This window comes from Carettochelys insculpta, chromosome 27 (genome assembly GCF_033958435.1).
Source record: "Carettochelys insculpta isolate YL-2023 chromosome 27, ASM3395843v1, whole genome shotgun sequence".
Taxonomy (NCBI): Eukaryota; Metazoa; Chordata; order Testudines; family Carettochelyidae; genus Carettochelys; species Carettochelys insculpta.
This window is the reverse complement of record NC_134163.1, coordinates 9,374,961-9,395,258: the sequence shown is the minus strand read 5'-3', so window position 1 is coordinate 9,395,258 and position 20,298 is coordinate 9,374,961. Positions and strand designations below refer to the sequence as shown.

The window sequence follows — 20,298 nt, the reverse complement described above, 5'->3', positions numbered from 1 at the left end:
CCAGTGACCCCGACTGAGGATGTTTGCTGACTCTAGAGAACTTTTCATCACAGAGATGTTCCACATAATCTCATAAATGGTGCTGAGAAGAGAGCAGCAAAGCATTTCTCGGCCAGCACTCTGCTTCAGTTTCTCTGCCCATTCCAGGCCTGGGCCTTGTGTCAGTGCAGACTGAAAGGCTCTGGAAGGTAAAATAATGGGGATTTAATCTCTGCTTGCAAACTTCTACAACTTGAACTGCGGCCTCTAGAGGTGAAGGGCCGCTGTACTCAGCTGGGTGGCACATTCCTGTACAAGGGCATGTGTAGCCACCTCGCTCCCCTGCATCCCCAGCTGCATTCCACAATTAAATTAGCCGCGATGGTTTGGAATAAGCTGAATCAAACACAGGCGGCAAGGGCTTTGCAATTTTAAAAGACTGAAATTTATCAGTGCCTGGGACTGGCTGGTATCAGAAGGGCACAGCAGTTCCCTGCTCTCAATCTGCAGGGTTAGCGAGCTCCAGAAGATCACAGCTGCTGTCCCTGGAGATGTCCCTCCACACAGGAGGCACAAGGTTACAGAGATAAGGCCAAGCAGCGTGTGGGAAGCACTTGCTATGCTTAATGGGCAACTTTCTAAGCACCATGCAGTGCTCAGAGTGCTGGAGCCAGGCCACGGAGGGGAGCATCTGGGTCAAACCGTGCTCGCCCCCTGCCTTGAGTCTATTCTTAAAAACATGAGAAGCCGAACAGCTGCTTCCCGAGGGGCTGCACTGCATTCTTTTCTGTGGCATGGTAGTGGAATCCTGGTACCGCTGCTGCAGAACACAGCACTCAGGTTTAAGTGCTGGAGAACGAAGGCCCTGCAATGCCCTCCCCAGCACTGGGAATGACCCATCCCCTTTGTGGTCTGATTTGTATTTACAATCCAGCCGCTGGTTGAATGCTGCCAGGACAGTGAAGCTGTCAGACTTCATTCAGAGGAAGAAAGGTGGCTGGCTGACACTGCTGGCTGGCAGTGGGATTATGGAATCACCTGATTAACCAGGGTGCAACGGTTCACCCCACCACAACTGTCCCCCTCCTAACACCCTGCATGGCAGCCTTAAATTAGCAGGGGGTGAAAACCCCACTACCTGCTCATCCTCTAGAAGCAGCCCCTCCCCATCAGAGCTGAGGTGCGGGGAGGGACAAGGGAAGCTTGCTCTGCCACTGCCCACCTCAGATCTGCTCTGCAGACACAAATGGACAAGTAAGGGCTGAGGCACCATAGTCCTGAAAGGAGACAATGTGGCCTTGTGAATAGCGCTTGCTTGGGATTAAGACGAGCTGGGTTCTATTTGTGCAAGTCCTTGGACAATTCATGTCCCTGCTCAGTGCCTCAGTTTTCCTAGCGGTAAAATGGCGACAAGGTTGCTGATCTCCCTTGTAAAGTGCTTTGAGAGCCACAGATGAAAAGCGCTAGGTAAAATACCGGGTGTCGTAAGCAGGGCTGTGGTTCAGCTTTATGCACCTCCTAAGTGTGGGGCCAGCAAGTGATGACTCAAAAGGAGCCTAATCTGAGCTCCTGCTCCCCACAGGCCCAGCCCGGCAGGGGATTAAATACCCTCCACTCACGTGGACATGGGCAGGACCCATGGAGGCCCCTTTGCCCCTCTGACTTCTGCCCACTCCCTGCAGCAGCCTTGTGCTGCATCTGTGCTTCCCTGAGGCAGAACCAGATAGAAAAAAGGTTGCGTACAGTATTTATAACCCTGCACTGCACCGAGGTGGAAGCTGCAACTTGGTTTCAGTAACTTGCCTGGGCTACATGGTTCTTTTTGTTTTTAAATTTAATTGAATCAAAGCCATTTCAACCCTCCAAGGGACAGCCTCTGAGGACTGCAGCCCCACAATTACATTGATACAATCAGCTGGAGAAGCTCAGGAGAGAGACAGTCTGCTTAGATTTCCCAGGAGGAGGAAAGCGCACGTTTGGTTTGAAAATAGAGGCTCCCTGCTCCCACCTCCCTTACGAAGGGAACAGGGATGGACAATAATGCTCCATGCTGCTCAGTTGAGAGAGAGGAGCTGCCTCCGTAACTGGCCCAAAGTACCCACTGGCCTACAGGCAACTCAGGGTGTGCAAGTGCTACCTGGATCATGACCACTTCTTGCACCTGCTCTGGCTTAGGCCTGACCCGTGTTAGGTTTCTAACCACAGCAAGAGTTTAAGTCCGATCACCCTCACTGCAGCCTCTCCAGCATTCAAGGGTCCCTCCCCGTCACCGGACCCCCCCGCTCTGCACCCAATCCCTGATAGAGCCTGCAAATCAGCAGAGAGCCATGGCCCATGGTTGTGGAGGCAGGCCTCTGGTTTGGGATGATCCAGCCGAACAGGATATATCCCTATGTGAGATCCTCCCACAGTATATATCTCGCCCCCCCCACCCCGGGAGACATTAATTAGGTAACTATAATAAAACAATTAGGGATAGCTCAGTGGTTTGAGTATTGGCCTGTTAAACCTGGGGTTGTGAGTTCAACATTTGAGGGGGCTCTTTAGAGAGCTGGGGCAAATGGATTTTAGGGCTGGTTCCTGCCAAGAGGGCAGGAGACTGGGTCTGATTACCTCCCGAGGTCCCTTCCAGCTCTATGAGATGTGTAGCTCCATACGCCTAATTCTTGCTTGCAGCATGCTAATGCAGTTTCCTTGGCCTGCGGGGGCACTAGGCCACAGCATAGATTTGTAAAGCATTTTAGAGCAGGGGTGTGCAAAGTGGGGGGGCAGGCTCCCTGGGGGAGGGCATGAAATTTCGTAAGTGGGGATGCAGCATGAGCAGCTGCTGGGTCTCATCTCATTAAGAATATTTCAATATGTGGCTCTTTCTATGTCTGTGTCTTCACCTTTACAAACCCATTCTTAATGTTTTTACGTTATACAGACTTATTTTCTTACACAGGCCAAAAGGGTTTGGTTTTCTTTTTCCCCCCACGGGACCATAACTGAAATTTCTGTCGGTCTGGATGACATTAGAGAGGCTGGGGGGCAGCCCTGCTAATTATGCGAACGAAAAGTGGGGCCTGACACACAAAGTTGGCTCCACCCCTGTTTTGCAGTATGGCTTTGGTACCTGGGCCAGGGAACCTGGGTTTAAAGCCAGCCAGCATGGGCTGACCTCAGGCTAGACCACCTTGAATCTTGGCAAGGAACAGGCATCTGAAGCACTGGTCCATGCTCTCTGCTTGAATTAATTTTAATCAAAAAAAGTAAAAAGTTTACAAAAGTAAAAGGTTCCGCCCCCCTCCATCACCAGGAATAAAATAGATTGAGAAGTGAGAGAGAGTGACAACAGGACTCATTGGATTCTGAATTGTGGGTTTAAGAGCACTTGGTGGATAAAAATATATACAGCAAAACCAAGGACCTTTAAAAAGAGAGCTCACGTCTGTGGCTAGAGACTGTGGGGTCTGGCCTGTAATGGAGTAGACACTGGATTGGGTTCCAAAGCTGAGCTATCAAACTAGGGCCAAGAAGAGCATTTGCTCCGGTCTCATACAACCAACCCCTTCTTTGGTAGGGCCGTGGCCCAGTACGGTAGAGGCAGAAGCGGCTTGTGTCATTTTAATTTCTTTAGGGAAGAAGCGAAGGGACCCCAGCTACCCGGATAAGTAGCAGTTTGCAAAAAATCATTTACACAGAAAGCGAAGGGTCCTTGGGCTTTACGGGGGGGAAAAAAAAAAGAGTAAGATGCTTAGCACCGAGGAGAGCATGCGAGAAGGCCTGACCCACTGAACACAACAGACGTTTGGCCATTGAGTTCATGGATACCAGAAAACAGCCTGGCCAGTCCAGGTGAAACAGAACCAGGCCCAGAGCCAAACAATAGCTCTCAGGCCTTGTCTTTGCTGGCTCATATGTTGTCCTCATCCAGCATTTTGTTGACTCCTTCACAGATCCTCTGGAGGTGGGTGCGGTAGGGTTCGGAAGGTCCGTAGAGTGCCGACAGGAACTCGTAGTCCGCAAAGTGGTTGAAGACATGATTGATCCTGGAGTGGGACTTGGCCGTCAGGTGGGTGTTGACGGCCTGGTGGAGCAGGTCCCGGCACTCGTTGAGCACGCTGGACATGACCCTGCGGTCAAAGGTGAAGTCTATCTGGTAGAAGCTGACGGCGGTCATGGCCAAAGTGTGCACTTTCTTGCGGAAGAGCTCCATCAGCCGTAGCTCATCGGCGCTGAACTGCCGGTTGCGGTACAGCACCCCCAGCTTCATGACAATCTTGATCAGGTTCTTGATAATCTTCTGGGCCTCCTTGCGGTTGCGGGTGAACTCTTTAGTGACCCGGTACAGCTCATCCAGGACCTCGCTGCTGGTGTCATCGATGAAGACATTTGCCATGGTCTTGGAGGCCATCTTGCTCAGGAGCTTTTTCTGAGCCTGGAGAACCAAGCTCTTGGTGCTGAAGGCGTCCATCTTCTCTGGAAGTGGGGAAAAGAGAACACAATGATGTGATTCAGCCTTTGCTCTGGAGTAATGAGCCCTCCCCTCCCAGCACAGGCTCCCGCATGCACACACGAAGTAGCACTTCGAGCAGAGTGGGCTGGGCATCCGGACACCTGCATGCTATTTACAGCTTTGGGATCAGAGTATGATCGAGTAGTCAGAACAGGGAGGGATGGTACCTCATGGTCCCTGGGTTCTGTTTTCAGCTTTGGGGGCCATGCTTACATTACCCGGAAGATAGATCCACTCTGGGTAGGGAGGTGCAAAATGGACCTCTCGGGTTGGCAGTAGACCCCTGTACTCCTCGCTATTGTGAGGAGTAAGGGAGGTTGATGGGAGAAACTCTCCCGTCATCCTCCCTTAGTGACGACGAACGGGTAAGTCAATTGCAGATAAGTTGATTCGAGCTACGCAATTGCCTGGGAGTGAGCATGGTTTCCAGAACAGGAGAGGGACTCTTGTGAGGTCTTTTCCCTTTTCTGGGAACAGGTGTGACATAGTAGTTAAGTGTCAGTGGGATAAAATCCCCTGAACAGCAAAGGACGCCAGATGCACTGCATACTTGGTGACACCACAGAGCCCATACTAAGGCAGTAGCTAGTGTTACTGGCCCTGTTTGCTTATATAATTTGATCTGTCCCTGTTAGCTGCCAGACAGCAGCACTCTGGCTGGTTTGCTTTTGTGTTTGTCAAAACACACCAAAGCAACCTATTTCTCCAGCCCCCTGCCACAGCAGGGAGGTTTGGATTCTGCAACAGAGTCTGTTTCCTGGGGGGATGGTAAGGTGAGCTCCCCATTACTCAGAGACCAATTCTCCTGCTGCGTCCCACCCGCGACGCAGAAGGAAATCTGATTCTTGCAGACTGCCAAGGAAGAAAAGAGAGAGGCACTCAAAAACAAGGTGACCAGTGATGAGTGCAGCAATCCAGGCAAGACCAAGACCTAGATGGGTCACAAGACCTGCTTCTGTCTCAGTAACACAAACCAAGCCGCTTAGCCAGGGATTGCACTAAAGACCGAAATGAGCCAATGAAGCAATGCAAGTGCTGGGATTTATCCTGCTTGGAATAGCAACACGCTACAGACCGGGGTAACTACAAGCTCCCCTGTTCGGAGGGAGGAGAAAGTGAAGCAGGTTGGTGATGCAGCCGTTTTCACATGGTGGGATTTGCCAGTGCTGCATTTGCACAGATTTGGTTTGGCACTTTCACTGGCCCCAGTGACCTGCGTTTCAGTCCCAGCTGTGCCACAGGCTCCCTATGTGACTTGCTCTGTGCCTCAGTTTCCCCACTGGTAAAATAGGGGTAACCATCCCTCATTTGGCCCACCCCTTCTCTTGTCATGTTTGTTTAGGTTGAAAGCACCTGGGGGCAGGGACTGCCAATAGGTTGCCTAGCCCAGGGACCAGCAAGCCCTAGCACCAGTGCCATGAGTGGCACGTGAGCCAATTTTCATTGGCATGTGAGGCAGGAGCTCAACCTAGGCCCCCCCCGCCGCAGCTGGGAGCTGGCTCAAATCCACGCCACCTGTGAATTAACAAAAGACCAACCAATGCTACCAACCACCATCTAAAAGCTAAAGCTCTGCACCTTCATTTATTTATTCATGAAGCCGTTGTAAGTAGGACTATTAGTGGCTTCAAAAAGTATCACTGGTCCCAGAGGGACTGAACAGCACAGTTAAACATCACAAACCCAATCCCTCGCCTCTTCTCCTGGACATCCATTTCCAACCTCTGACAAACAGAGGCAGCTGGGGACTCCATTCCTACCCGTCCTGGCTTATAGCCATTGATGGCCCTAACCTCCGTGAATTTGTCTAGTTCTTTTTTGAACCCTAGAGAACCCTTCAGTAAATTGGGACTAATCGTACGTACCTGCCTGACATGGGGGAAAGAGAATGAGCTCAGATTTGCAAAGTGCTTTGAGACCTTCCAGTGGAAGTTTCTATGGCTCCACCATTGCACAAGATCAAGGCCATTCTAGAGTTTAGAGAAGAACAGTCCCGCTAATACAATTGGTGACTAGTTCTTCGAGCCAGCTAAAGTGGAGAGCTGCAACAGCTGCCCGCCCCCCGGCAGGCTGCTGCAGAGATGCCAGTGGAAGGCAGAGCCCCGAGCTGCAGGCCGTTGGGAATGTTCTAAACCCCCGGAAATCGGGGGCGACAGCAGAAAGGCTGGCCCAGGCTTGGGAAGGCTGTAAAGTAAGTGAGCAGTAATAGCACAGTCAAAACCTGTGCTGCGCAAGATGTTCCGTGTGGTGCTATTTGCAGCCCTTTGGAAAGGCAAAGGTTGGTGAGTATTTTCTTTTATGTGGAAACATTGATTTTTAACAGCATGAGCCCGGAGCTGGAGGGCTCTCTCTTCACTAATAAAGAAACCAAAAAAAGTACAGCCTGCCACGCCAGAGCTGCGGGCCTCCTGCTAACAGGACAGACTCCTCTACTGTATGCCTGTCGGGCAGCAGAGCTGGTATCAAGAGGCCGCTTGGGATGGAGGAAGGTGGAGGGAGAGAAACAGAGTAGCTCAGGGGCGTAGGTGGCAGGACAGGAGTTGATTTAGCACCTGCATTTCAGAAAGTTAACTCCCCCTGCTTGAGGGAACCTGCAATTAGCTTGGCTGTGGCTCTGGTCAGGCAGCTCCACCATCTGCCTGTACATTTTCAGCCAGGGTTCTTTCCAAAGACCGACGACCCAAGTCGGATGAGCAAGCTGTGACAGCTACAGGCACCCGCCTTAGGGGAGAGGGCGGTGGGGAGAAGGCTGGCGTGGCAGCTGTGCCCTACGGTGGAAAGTTGACCTTCCCCATTTCCCACCTGGCAAAACTCTGGTTTGGGAGAGGAATCATTTGAATTATTCCGGGCCCCACCCCTGCTCCCATTGATTTTCTCTGGAAAGTCATGGAAGCGTTCGTGACTTTGGAAAAATCAGGGGGTCTTACACTGAGCACACTGCAAAAAGCTGGGGCTCCAAAAAGACAAGAGTTCCCTCGCTTTTTTTGCCCTCCAATGGCAGAATAAATTTTGTTATGTGCACCAGGACATGGGCAGATGTGCACCACCAATGGAAACACACGATGCTGGCAGTGGCGCTTTCCTACTCAACTGGGCAGCTGCCCAAGTGCTGTGAGACTGACCTATCCACTCGGTCTTTCAGAGCAAGCTGATGAAAAACTCTGAAAGGCACCAGTTTGATAACCTGGCTTGACTTCCTGCAGCGCACAGTCTGCAGAGCCGAATGCCACCCACAGAAGAGAAAATTAATCTCACACATTTTTGAACACGTGACCTTAAAAACTGTCAGCCTCTCTGCTCTGCACGGACATTACCCTTCACAGGGTCTTCTCTGCCCCTTCCAACCTGCTGACACTTTCTCCCTCCTGCTGGTGGCTTTGCCCCAGAGGTGGCTGCATGTCAGGGCTGTTGTGTGCTTGCAATTTGCAAGCTGCCTTGGGATCTTAGTGATAAAAGGCAGCCACGTAAATAGAAATTCCTACACACAAAACCTTTGTCAGCTGAGGTTGGGCAAATATAACCTCTACCCACACGATCTCTGCAAAACAAGGAACTGCCCAAGAAAGCTCTTTTTAAAGAGATTGCCACACCCACGCATCCCTGGAAACAACCAAGGTAACAAGTGCCACATAACATTCCCTCGCCCTATTAATTTACCAAGACCTGGCTCTGACGTAGCACTGTTCAGCCACAGATCTCAAAGTGCTCCAGAAGGTAAATATCATTGACACAGAGAGAAATGGAATCACTGAATGCAGGGTTGGGACGGGCCCTCGAGAGGTCCTTTAGTCCAGAGACCTGTGTGGAAGAAGGCTCAATTACACCTAAAGTGTCCTCGACAGAAGTTTGTCCAATCTGTTCTTAAAAATCTACAGTGACAAGGATCGCGTGATTCCCCCTGGGTCACTTAGTCCAGAGTGTAACAACCCTCACTTAGAAAGTTTATCTTTTGTATCAAATGTCCATCTCCCCTGCTGTAAACTTAAGCTGCCATCTTCTTGTCCTAGCCTTGGTGGACCCAGAGAGCAATTGGTCACCATCGTCTCTGCAGCAGCCTGTTACACATTTGGGCTACGTTTACACTAGCACACTACGTTGAAGTAGCCTATTTGGAAGTAAGAACATCGAAATAGGCTACTTCGACACGTATCATCTACACATCCTCCGGGGCTGGTGCTGGCGACATTCAACATCGAAGTAGCGATGGGGAATGTCGAAAGGAGCCGCCCCCCGAAGGAAATACGGAGCCTCCACACACACAAGTGCTCCCTGTCGAAATAAGGGGCCAGCAAAGCCCCAAGCCGCTCCCTTAAATGGCCCCTCCCAGACACACTCGGACTGCACAGCACGAGGTCCACAGAGCCAACAACCGGTTGCAGACCCTGTGCACGCAGCATGGACCCTCAGCTGCAGCAGCAGCCAGAAGCCCTGAGCTAAGGGCTGCTGCTCGCAGTGACCATAGAGCCCCACAGGGGCTGGACAGAGCGTCTCTCAACCCTTCAGCTGATGGCCGCCATGGAGGACCCCGCTATTTCGAAGTAGTGGGATGCGGATTGTCTACACATGCCCTACTTTGACGTTCAACGTCGAATTAGGGCGGTATTCCCATCTTTGGATGGGAATAGCGATTTCGACGTCTCGCCGCCTAACGTCGATTTCAACATCGAAATAGCACACAGCGCGTGTAGACACGATGCGCGCTATTTCGATGTTGTGCTGGCTACTTCGAAGTAGCCGGCTAGTGTAGACGCCCTTTGATGAGTGCTACGCACCCCCCTCCACCATCACCCTTCTCACGAGGTTTCCAAACCTCTTCTCATTTCTTTGCTCCACTCCCTTCGGTCTCAGGGAGCAATCTGCCCTGGGTCTGCCTCCCAGTGGGTTGCAGAGCCATGAACGTGCATCTCTCCAATGCCAATCTAAACTCTGCTCCAGAAAGCCAGACGGCCACTCGTGGTTCATTGCACTTGAATGCTCACCCCATGCTCTTCCAGCAGGGGGTACTAAACAAGACTCAGAAGCATCGCCTCAGACTCGGGGCTGAGGGGAGTGAATTCAGACTTTTTCCTTCCATGCCGAATCCTCTCCTGCCAATCTGTTGCTATGCTCTCAACATGCTCTCCCTCCCACCTCCCAAAATGGCTCACTTCCCGTTGGGCAGATACTACCGTTTAACGAGTGCCTGGAGAGTTCCTTTGAATGAGACATTTTCCTGCTCAGAGAAGCCCGTCAGACAGAGCCTCCTACTCGTTCCATTGTTCGCCGTGGTGCTGCTTTATCAGCCATCAGAGGAAGAGACAGTTTTGCCCCAGCGCATGTTAGTCGGAAATAAACCAGCAGATTTCCTTCCTGTCACTCACACTTCCAGCTCGGCTGGAGTTTGAAAACACCTCTTTGAAAACAACACCCGCCTCTGAAAGTGCAGCTCAGTCTGAGACGCTCTGCTTCTGTCGAGAGGAAGGACAGTGAAGGGGCTGGAGGAGGCAGAGGCCAAGACGGCTTGCCCTTCTCTTCCCGACACCTGCCGTTCTTCCAGCTCTCTCTCGGAGTTGGGAGCCTTGACATCCCAACATCCCAAAAAGGAAGGGCGGCCTAGTGGTTAAGTTGCCCTCGGAGAATGCAAGAGACCAAAACTCAATTCTCTGCTCAGCAAACCTTTTTGGCAAGTCACTTCAGGTAGTTTCCCAAGCAGTGGGTTACGACTCACCAAGGGGTAGAAGGAAGGGTGTAGGTGCATACGCCTGGTGCAGAGAGATCCTAGCCAGGATGCAATTACCAGAGCAAGGATCCAACCCCATGGGACAGTCCTGAGCAGGATTGTACTGGGGTGGCTGCTGCAACTCTGGGGCTCTTTCCCCAGCTAGCTCAATATTCAGCCCTGGGGGAAAATTCAGCAGTTTTACTACAGCTCCAAATGCAACAATTGCAGAATTCCCCCAGGACTAATACAAAATGCCTACCTAGGGTGCAGTTACACCCCTGAGGGTTTGTCTTCAGGTACATCAGGGTTTATCTTCTGGGGTAGTAGGGACGTGCAAAATGAAACTATCTGGGGGTCAACAGCTGACCCCTGTACTCCTCGACATCACGCGAAGTACGGGAGAATTTCTCCCGTCAACCTCCCTCTGTGAGGACAGCCAGATAAGTCAACTGTAGATAACCTGATTCCAGCTACGCAAGTGCCATAGCTAGAATATTGCATCTGCAGTCCACTTTCATGTCTAGTGTAGACCTGGCCTGAGCCACCCTGTCCCTTAGTTTGTTCATATGCACAATGGGAAATGGCAACTCCCCACGTTGCAGAAGTGTGGGGAGGATAGAGATACTGGGCGGGGGAGGACCTGATAAGAACCTTCATATACAGGCTGGTCTGCAGAGGGACAATGGGGACCTAGAATCCTGGAATTCTAGGGCTGGAAGGGACCTCAGGAGGTCATCTAGTCCAGCCCCCTGCCCAAAACAGGATCAGCCCCATCTAATCATCCCAGCCAGGGCTCTGTCAAGCTGGGACTTAAAAACCTCTAGGAATGGAGATTCCACCACCTCTCTAGGTAACACATTCCAGTGCTTCACCACCCTCCTGGGGAAATAGTTTTTCCTAATATTCAACCCACATTTCTCCCTCTCTAACTTTAAACCATTGCTCCTTGTTCTGCCATCTGCCACTGCTGAGAACAGCCTCTCTCCATCCTCCTTAGAGCCTGCTTCAGGAAGTTGAAGGCTGCTATCCAATCGCCCCTCACTCTTCTGCAAATTAAATAAGCCCAGAAATCCCTCAACCTCTCCTCGTAAGACATGTTTGAATCTGTCGTGTCTTAGCTTCAGCAGCAGAGCAGTGAGTAGCTTTCTCTGCCCCCCTGGCTGGCATGAGCCATGTTATCTGTTCTTTGAGGCTGATCCAGCAACATGGCTCTGCAGTGAAGCGCGCTGGATTTTATTGCCATGAGTTAGCGCTGATGGGCCTGGCGATAAGGAGGGTTGGAATGAGGAGGGGCCAGGAGGCACCTGATTGCTGGGAAAGGCATGGAAGGAGCACAAAGACCAGGCTGGGGGGGGGGGGTAGGAGAGGGTTGGTTGGTCAGGCAGAACAAAAGGGCAGTCACAATAGACGCCAGCAGAAATACGAGATGCAGGGAGAAGGCAGCGGATGCCCCGAGCTGTTGGCAAAGATATGTCCAGCGAACACAAGTCAGATTTTCCCACTCATCCCAAGGATCCTTTCTGCACCCATCCCTCTCGGCCACCTCAAACCCTCCCAGCTAGCAGGGGTGGGGCTCGGAACACAAGGCAGCTTCAAATGTGTTTGCACTGCGGGTGGAATGAGTTCGACAGCTCCGCAGCAAGGGCAGCTTGCAGGGAGGAACAAACAACCCAGGTTTAGTAAGAGCTCCATTGAAGGGAATGCAGCAGGGACAGCATCACCTAATGCCACCCCCAGCTATCAAGTGACAGCCATGACCTGAGCAACAGAGCAATGAGCGAGAAACGTCACAGCAGCAGACAGACTCTGACCATGCACAGAGGGACAAGCCCCCCTCGACCTCAGCAGAGTTGCAGCATAGACCAGGTCTGAGTTTTTAACCCTTTCACTGGGGATGAGGCACAATGCAGGACTGCGGTAGAATACAAGCATTTTCCACCCTTAAGCAGCAGCCCATGGCAACCATCCAGCGACAGATTCACAGCCCTGTTCCCCCAGCTTCGCCTTCTCCTGAGATGGCATCTCCCAGCCGACACGAGCCTTCCTCTGTGGGTCCGCATAATGGAGATGAAGCCTGATTCCCACCCCCTTCTTCCCCTGCGCACACACCCAGTGGTGCACATCCAGAACACGCAGCCACTAGCGTAAGCGCGAGCTGAACCAGGCCTGATCGTTTCACAGCATCCCTCGGTGATGCATCAGAAAACAGGCGCTGTGCGCGTACCAGCAGAATCTCAAGCGCTGTCACGCTGCCAGCACCCAGCAGAGGCTGGTGACATTTCAAAGGGACTAGGCAAAACTGAGAGCCAATTTGCAGCATCGGTCTTCCTAGGGGCCTCTGCTATCCAGGGAGGGGAGGAGAAAGCAGCCTGCAGAATCTCTCCCCTTCCCCGCTGCTTAGTCCACGAGCTAGGAAGGGAGTGGAGGTGATTATTTTTTATTTCCCGCTCTGCCCCTCGCTTCTCCCCACCCCAGTTCTTCCTGATGCTGTGCACCTGCCAGCAATGAGCCTGCTCTCAATTACCGGCCCAACTGTCAGCCAGTCCCCTTCTCCCACCGAACGCCCACCCACCGCTCCCTTGATGGTGGGATGAATATTTTATACATCGGCACAAAGGCGCCTGAATAATTTATGGGGCGGCGCAGAGAGTGAGCCTCGAGCCTGTGGAACGAGGAGCAGAGAGCAGGCAGGGGCCTCCTCCTCCTCCTGGCGCTTGTTAGGCCGGCGATCATGCGCCCCTCAAACACCCCTCCCCTCCCCCATGTTTTGCCTGAATTTATAACGTGCAGTCAAAAGTTTCCTCCGACGCGAAAGTTCTCTGCTCTGTTAAACAGCAGGAGCGGCATCTGCCCAGCTGGCTGAGAAACTAGAGATGAAAGCTGAGTGAGACTAGATTAGGGGGTCCCAACCTTTTCACTAGCGCGGAAGCCAATCACCCTCCCCAAATCGTTGGCCGACCTCCATCAAAGCCAGTTCTATCTACTCTGCACATGTCGTTAAATGAAAAAGGAAACCACAACATAGACTGTCAGATAGCAACGCACATGACTGGAAGAGATTTAATCTAAGGATTGTAACTTTGCAATTTATTTTGAACTTATTTTCTATGCTCATTCTTATTTATCTTTTTTTTTTTTTTCACGGACCCCCTGTGGTCCATGGGCGCCAGGCTGGGAATCACTGATCTGGATGTTCCCTGGCTGGGTGATGGAAAGCAAGCGTGTCAGGAACGCCTCGCTGTCCACGTGCCTAACCTGGGCTATGGAGAGCAGCTTTTCATGCCAGAACCGGATAAGAGTGCTTCACTGCACCATTATCTTGTCTGCACTTGGGCAAAGAACCCTGCGTGGGGGTGGGTCTTAGTTACACCAAGGCCCCTTCATGTCACGCTGGGAGGACAGAGGGGCCTCGTAGGTTGAGCCTCTCTAATCTGGCACCCTCGGGACCTGACCGGTGCTGGATGAGAGAATGTTCCAGATTACGGGAGGTCAATATTGTCTAGCAGCATCACCAACGCTTCCACTGCTTACAGGGCTATTAGAAGACATTCAGGGGTAAATTAGAGCTAAGTAACAGCACAGAACACAGAGAGCCAGGACTGGTGGCTGCAAACAAACGTTATGGGACCGTGGGAAACGTGGCCAGATCTGTGCTAAGTGGTCGCCGACTAACTAAAATCTTGCTGATTACGAATGTTGCCGGATGAGAGAAGTTCAACCTGTAAGCGGAATGAGCCCTTCAAGGACGATCTGCTGTGCAAAGGGGGGCAGAGCTGCGCAAGGGCTATCTCCTATCCACGCTCTTAAACTGGCTGAGTTTGGGGCAAGCCAGCCTGTCTCTCTAAAAGGGGTCCAAGAATTTCAGCAACCACCCTTCTCTTTTGCTTGTCTGCCCAGTCAAACGGACGCGTGTTTAATTAAGCTTCAGCCCAGGGAAGCGTTAGCATGACGGCTAAAGAATGGGAAAGAAGAGGATGGAGCGCTTGCCCACACAGAGCAAGACCATGGAGTCACCTGCTTTAACCATTAGGTAATACTCCCAAGAGCAGCCCATTCCAGATGCCCTTGGCAGCACCGTCCGCGTCTCTCTCCTCCAGGCCTGGCATTTGCGGGTGGGGTGGGGAATAAATAATTAAAGAGGCACCTTATCCTCCCTGCAGCGGCTGTTTGTTACCTGTTGCCATGGGCGCAAATAACCCAGCTAGTGGCACCATCCTGGCAGCCCTGTCGCTAACGTTACCAGCTGCTTGAGAAACCAGCCGGACCCTTTGCAGTTCTCCTCCAGCACCCAAATGTGAGAGCTGATCTGTAGCCAAGCAACCTGCGGCTTGGAGGCAGGGGTGTGTGTACAGAATGGGCGGGTCCGAGGGGGAGACGGAAGTGGCTGCATAAAACCCCTCTCCCTGAGCAGGGAAGCAGGAATCTGGGGAGACTCTTGAGCACAGTCATGTGGCGCAGCCCACGGATAGCACCAGGCCCCTCCAGAGTCACTCGTATTAATGTCTGCCTAGTGGTGGCAGCCATGGAGGTGCTGGAGTCATGAGCCAGAACTCTGTGGTGCTCAGTGCTGTTCAGACATGGTACAAAGAGGCAGGTCTTAGCCCCAAAGAGCTTACAGTGACAGGGTTGTTGCTGGGCCAGGCCAAGGGGAGAAGGTGGGGGACTCCTCTGCTCTGGGAACACAAGACGTTTTCCCTCCTGGTGCACGCTGGGCTTGGCGTATGCTGGGCCCCCTCACTGCTACAAGGCAAACTGTTCAGTGCATGCTGTGAAACGAGTTTGTGAGGCCTCAGCCCAGGCACCTGCCACTACCATGGCTTGGAGTTCACTGCGAGACGTCAGCTGTCCAGGATGTTCTTTGGTTTCTCAGCCTCAGCAAAGGGCCAGTTAACACAGCAGTGACTGTTGCAAGTTGGACGCCTGGCTGTATCAGAGCTTGCTAACTGATTTCACCTAGTGCCTCAAACAGCATTTCTTAGCACTCGCTCCATTCCTGCTAGTGGCTCTCCAGCTTGCCGGCCCCTGGCTGCTCCCAAGCGTGGAACTGCTTAGAAGTGGCAGGAAGCCAACGGACACAGCAGGGCGGAAACCAAAAGCCATCTGAAATAGTTCTCAGGGCTTCTTCTTTGTAACCATCCACAGTCCCTAATAACCCTGCTCCGTCTAGTCAACAGCCAGCTCAGAGCAAAAACCAGAGGTGGGCTTCAACCAGACCTCTGGATCCAGCTCTGGCCACTCAGCTCAAGGGTATCCCCACAGACAATTCCCCTATGTGAAATGTTACAATATTAGTGATGACGTGGGATAACCCTTGACAGATCTGAGCTATTCACGTAGCATCCCAGTGACAGGGTGCTGGGGCTCCAATCGGCTCCCTGGAGATGGCTGACCAGTGGAGGCACACACCAATTAGCTGATCTACTCAGGAGGCGGGAAGAACCAACGAATCCGTCAGCTGAGGAATGGAAGAAGGGCATAAAAGGACATCCTAAAGTGGCCGGAATGGTGATCTGAGCTAGCTGCTACCGGTATGTGCACAGATCTCAAGGACTGCCCCTTCCCCAGCTTTGCAATCTTATGGCAAGGGTCCTTGGGCCTGGATCGCACAAAGCTGCTGCTTAATAGACCGAGTCTGAGAAGTTCCGGGGGCATCTGAAGACAGGGGCAGAACACGGCCTGTGATAGTCTGAGCTTGATAGTCTGAGCTTGTTCCTCTGTCCCTGCACTTGGCATAAGGATGATTTATGTCACTGTTGCACTCTATTCTGGAACATACAGCATCCTGCTTGGTCCCTGTATAAGAGCCTTGGGGCTGCTCTAACTTACACTGCCCTTCCCACAGCCTTCCATGGGCCCTGGGAAATAGAGACTAGCCATGATGGGAGGCACTTTGCTGGGTCCCCAACCTGCCCCTCCAACAGGAGCAGGACTCGCCTAGAGCTTTTAGTCCACTTCTAGTCCCCTGAATGCAGGGAGGGGAGATTCTTGAAGGGATGGGACGCTTCCATCCCCCTTAAGGTCCTTTTCCACTGGCCTTCAGTGCGCTTGTTAACATCACAGAGGCATCCTTCCAGCTTTGGGCATGATTCCCTGGGAGAGGCAGGAAGCAAGACAGGATGGATCATGCTCTGTCTCAGATAAGGATGGGTGAGTTATTTTGAGGCATTTCTTTTGCCTTCCGGCTCCCTCCCTTCCTTGTGGAGCTCAGATCAGCAGTTCTCTCATCCTCCCTCCCTTGCTCAGGAGAATGGTGATTAAGGAGGCTCATTAGGAAGAAGGCACTTTCAAGCTCCTACCTCCCCCAGGCAAGGAAGCCTCAGCTGACTGGCATCCTGCATGCTTGGGGCTGAAGGGGTCTGTGCCTTTGAAAGCACTGTTGCAAAAATTAAACCATTTTAAAAGCAAAGAAAGAGGAGGGAGGCTTCTGGTGGGTGCACCCCAAGTTGGGTGTCATGGGGGGGGCTGGCTTGGCAGTCAGCAAGACTCATGGTGAAGCTCTCGCCAGTCTCCCTGTTACCCATTTGTTCACGCTGCTCTGTGGGTCTTGTTCCCCATCTCATGTTTTGCCCTCAGACCATGCAAGATCGGCTGGGTCAGTTCTGTGTAACTTGCTAATGGACTGTGGGTCCCTGCTGGGGGCCTCTAGCTGCGACTATCTTGCAAACAATGTACAACATGTACCGGCTGTGTTCTGGGTTAGCTGTATTTGTGAGTTTGCTTTTCAGCCCATTGAAGGTCTACTGGTTAATAGGCAATGGGAGCCTTAAAGGCTTTTCCCAGTTTGGCCACTGACTGCATGACCTCAGGTATGACACTGCCCCCCTCAGTGTTTCAGTTTCCCTACCTGTAAAACATGGGTGATACTGCGCAGAAGCAGGGGGCTGAGAGGGTTAGTTCTTTGTAAATAGATTTAAGGTCCTTGACGGGAAACTGCTGGAGAGTCATGAAAGCAGGAACACAGAAAGTGACAGACAGGATGAGACCCAAGATCCATCTTGCCCAGTTTCCTACCTGTCCAGTAGCAAGTCACAGTGGTTGGCAATAGATACTTCAGGGGAAGGCGCAAGAACCCACAATAGCAGCTCAAGGGTAACCCGACTCTCACAGTAGACCTCACGCTGATCTCTAATATCTAGAGATGGGTTTAAGCCCTGAAATTGAATGTACCTTCCAAAAATAATTCACTTCTAATTGTTATCTCTTTCTGAGTCTTGTAAAGTTCTTGGTCTCTGTGACTTCTTGTGGCCACCAGTTCCCACATTCTAATTAACTGTGCTGTGAAAAAGCAGTTCCACCCATCTGTTTGGAATTTACTACCTTTTAATTTCAGTTCCTAAGTTTTGTGTTACAAAGACCGGAAGAAGAGATGCTCCCAGTCTGTCTCTGGACTATTATTTTATAGAATCTTTTAACATCCTCACGTATTTGTCTTTTCTAAGGGGTTAGTAACAATAATCCCCAGCTCTAATGGAGCTTTTTCTAGCTTCAGATCGCTAAGTGCTTTACAAAGGAGGTCAGCATCAGGGTTCCTCTAATTATTTTCATCCATGGGCAGAATAAACTTTGTTATGTGCTCCAAAGCATAAGGAAATATTCACCACCAGTGGAAACACATGCTGCCAGCTGTGGGCACTTGGCTAATCAGCTGAGCAGCACCTAAATTTCTCCTGGGCAGCTGCTCAAAGGCTCAGCTTATGGGGAACACTGGCCGGCACCACTGTCCTATTTTACAGATGGGAAAACTGAGGCATGGAGCAGCACTATGATGGGCCCACAGTAAGGCCTCAGGCCCATGGCAGGGAATAGAGCCCAGGTCTCCTCAGTGCCATTCCAATGTGCTGTCAACCAAACAATCCCAATTTTTTCAATCTCTTCTTAGGGTAGACTTTCCAGGCCGTTAGGCATTTGTTCTGCTCCTCTCTGAGCCCCTTTTAATTCTGTAGTATCTCTGCAGAGAGCAGTTAAATGGCCCCTTTCCCTCTCCTACTAGGCTATTTTTTAACTAGTGGATAAGGCTTTAGAAAACAAGTTACACCTCACTGTAACCTGCTCCAGCAGAAGCCACCAGTCATTCTACACAAGGAACACGCTTTTTGTTCCATTCTTTGATCCTCACCAGCCATTCATGGCACGGGGGCAGCAAACAAAAGGGATTCTGAACAATCGCAGCCACCTCAAATCCCACTGCCATGCTGGTTTCATCGTGGGCTGGAGTCCCACTGCCCTGATCTCACTTGCACCAGGCCTGTTTACCGTCCTGGAGCCAGAGGTTCAGCGTTCCGCTCCCTTTTCAGGGCTCAACGAAACAGCCAGGTGCTCATAAGAGTGTGGCACGGCGGGTGGAAACCTGACTCCACAGGGAGATGCAGCGTGATGAGCCGGTCATGGGTACTCAGCCCTTGAAAAACAGGGGCAGGAGAATGGAGCTGGTGGACGCCATAGTGAAAGCTCTGTAGGAAAGGATGGGCCCTGAAGGAGCCTCAAACCACCCCTTTTATTCCTTTAGTTACCCAGGCCAGGGAAATATTAGTGCAGGGGTGCACAAAGTAGGGAGAGGGCAGGCCGCCTGGCCGGGGCATGAAATTTCATAAGCAGGGCGCAGCAGGATCGGCTCCTGGGTCACAGGCTCATCCATCTTATTAAAACTGTTGACATACGCTACTGCTTTTACATATTTGTGTTCATATTTATGTACCAAAGGATAAAGATTTTATATCCTACAGGCTTTTTCCTTACACTTGCTGAAAGGGATTATTTTTTTCACGTGAACGTAACCGCAGCGTCCATCGGTTTGGATGGCATTCGACAGGCTGGGCGGCCCTGCTAATTGCAGGGGTGAAAAGTGGGACCCCGACTTTTGCTCACCCCTGTATTAGTAGTTTGGGATGTGAACTGGGGAAACAAGGCAGTGTCCCAGAACCTCCCCCTGCCCGTACAGTCTGTATGACTTATGGTGGGCATGTAACCATTGCCACGAGCATTCAGACCCTACGCAGGGGAGCCCGCTGTGGGACAGACACAGCCTTGGTACGATGAAAGCAGGCGAGCCCCAAGCTTTCCCCTCTCTGATTCCTAAGAGCGGGGAGCCGGGCCTCCCTGGAACCCATTGGCACGGCAGCGGGGAGAGAAATCCCCTTTGCCCACCCCTGTCATCTGCCTGTGTTAAGGACAGGACAGAGGTGCCCGATGGATCCCGGGAGAGAAGGGAAAGCTGCAGCCCGGAGGAGAGATCCCTGCCCACCCCGACCCACGAGCCTGGAGCGACCAGGAAGAGGGGGATCCATCAGGGCGGGCACTTCAGAAATCTAGAGATGCCCCATTGGTGTGAGGCGTCGTGGGGCAGAGAGAAAGAAAGTGGAGCTGCAGGGGCAGGCCCTGGTGGCAGGGGACGGAGCTGGGGGACCAGACCCTCGTGGGGAGGGCGATCTCCCGGGGGGTGGGGGTGGAGGGGGCAGGCCCTGGTGTGTGGGTGGGTGAGGGGGGAGGTTTGCTGGGGCAATGCCCGGGGGGGGGTCTTGTAGCAGGGCTGGGACAATGACCCTGGGGCCCTGCCGGGGGCGGGGAGGGGAGATTCCCGGCCGGGAGGGGGCCGGGCTATAGGGGCGGGGGAAGGGGGATCCCCGGTCAGGAGGGGGTCCGGGCCGTGGAAGGGGGATCCCCAGCCGGGAGGGGAGCCGTGGAGGGGGGAAGTGGAGTCCCCGGGCGGGAGGGGGGGTCCCCGGCCGGGCCGCGGAGTGTGTGTGTGTGGGGGTGGGGGGGTTTGCCCCAGGCTCCCGCCGCGTGGCCCGGGGTGCGATCCACCGCGCGGCTCTCCCGCCGGCCCGGCCCCGCACTTACCCGGCTCCGGCGGCTCGGCTCGGCTCGGCTCGGGCCAGGCCGGTCCCCGCGCTCCGGGCGCTCCCCCCGCGCCGCAGCCCGAGCCCGGCGCAGCCCGAAGTTTCAAATTCACCGAGAAGTCGGGGCCCCGCGGGGCAGGGGGCGGGAGGGGGGAGCCGCCAGCCAATGGCCGCGCCGGGCTAGCTACAAAGTAGCCAATGGGGCCCGGGCGCGGGGGGGCTCAGCCCCGGGGAGCCCAGCCCGGCTCTGCTGGAAGCGGGGGAGCCCCGCCGGGGGGGGGGGG

The 20,298-nt window shown here is 52.9% G+C and overlaps 1 protein-coding gene across 2 annotated transcripts; it reads right to left on the bottom strand.

Moving 5' to 3' along the window:
• Positions 1–3,192: 3,192 nt before the first annotated feature.
• On the bottom strand, positions 3,193–20,179 carry TNFAIP8L1 (TNF alpha induced protein 8 like 1). Of its 2 annotated transcripts, none has more exons than XM_074978090.1 (2): positions 20,016–20,179; positions 3,193–4,440 (listed from the first exon to the last, which is right to left on the bottom strand). In XM_074978090.1, the coding sequence occupies exon 2, from the start codon at positions 4,433–4,435 to the stop codon at positions 3,875–3,877; it is 561 nt and encodes a 186-aa protein (XP_074834191.1). In that variant the 5' UTR covers positions 4,436–4,440; positions 20,016–20,179; the 3' UTR covers positions 3,193–3,874. The 2 variants fall into 2 exon arrangements, with proteins under 2 accessions (XP_074834191.1, XP_074834190.1); XM_074978089.1 differs by lacking the exon at positions 20,016–20,179 and adding an exon at positions 9,646–9,878.
• Between the last annotated feature and the right edge of the window lie 119 nt (positions 20,180–20,298).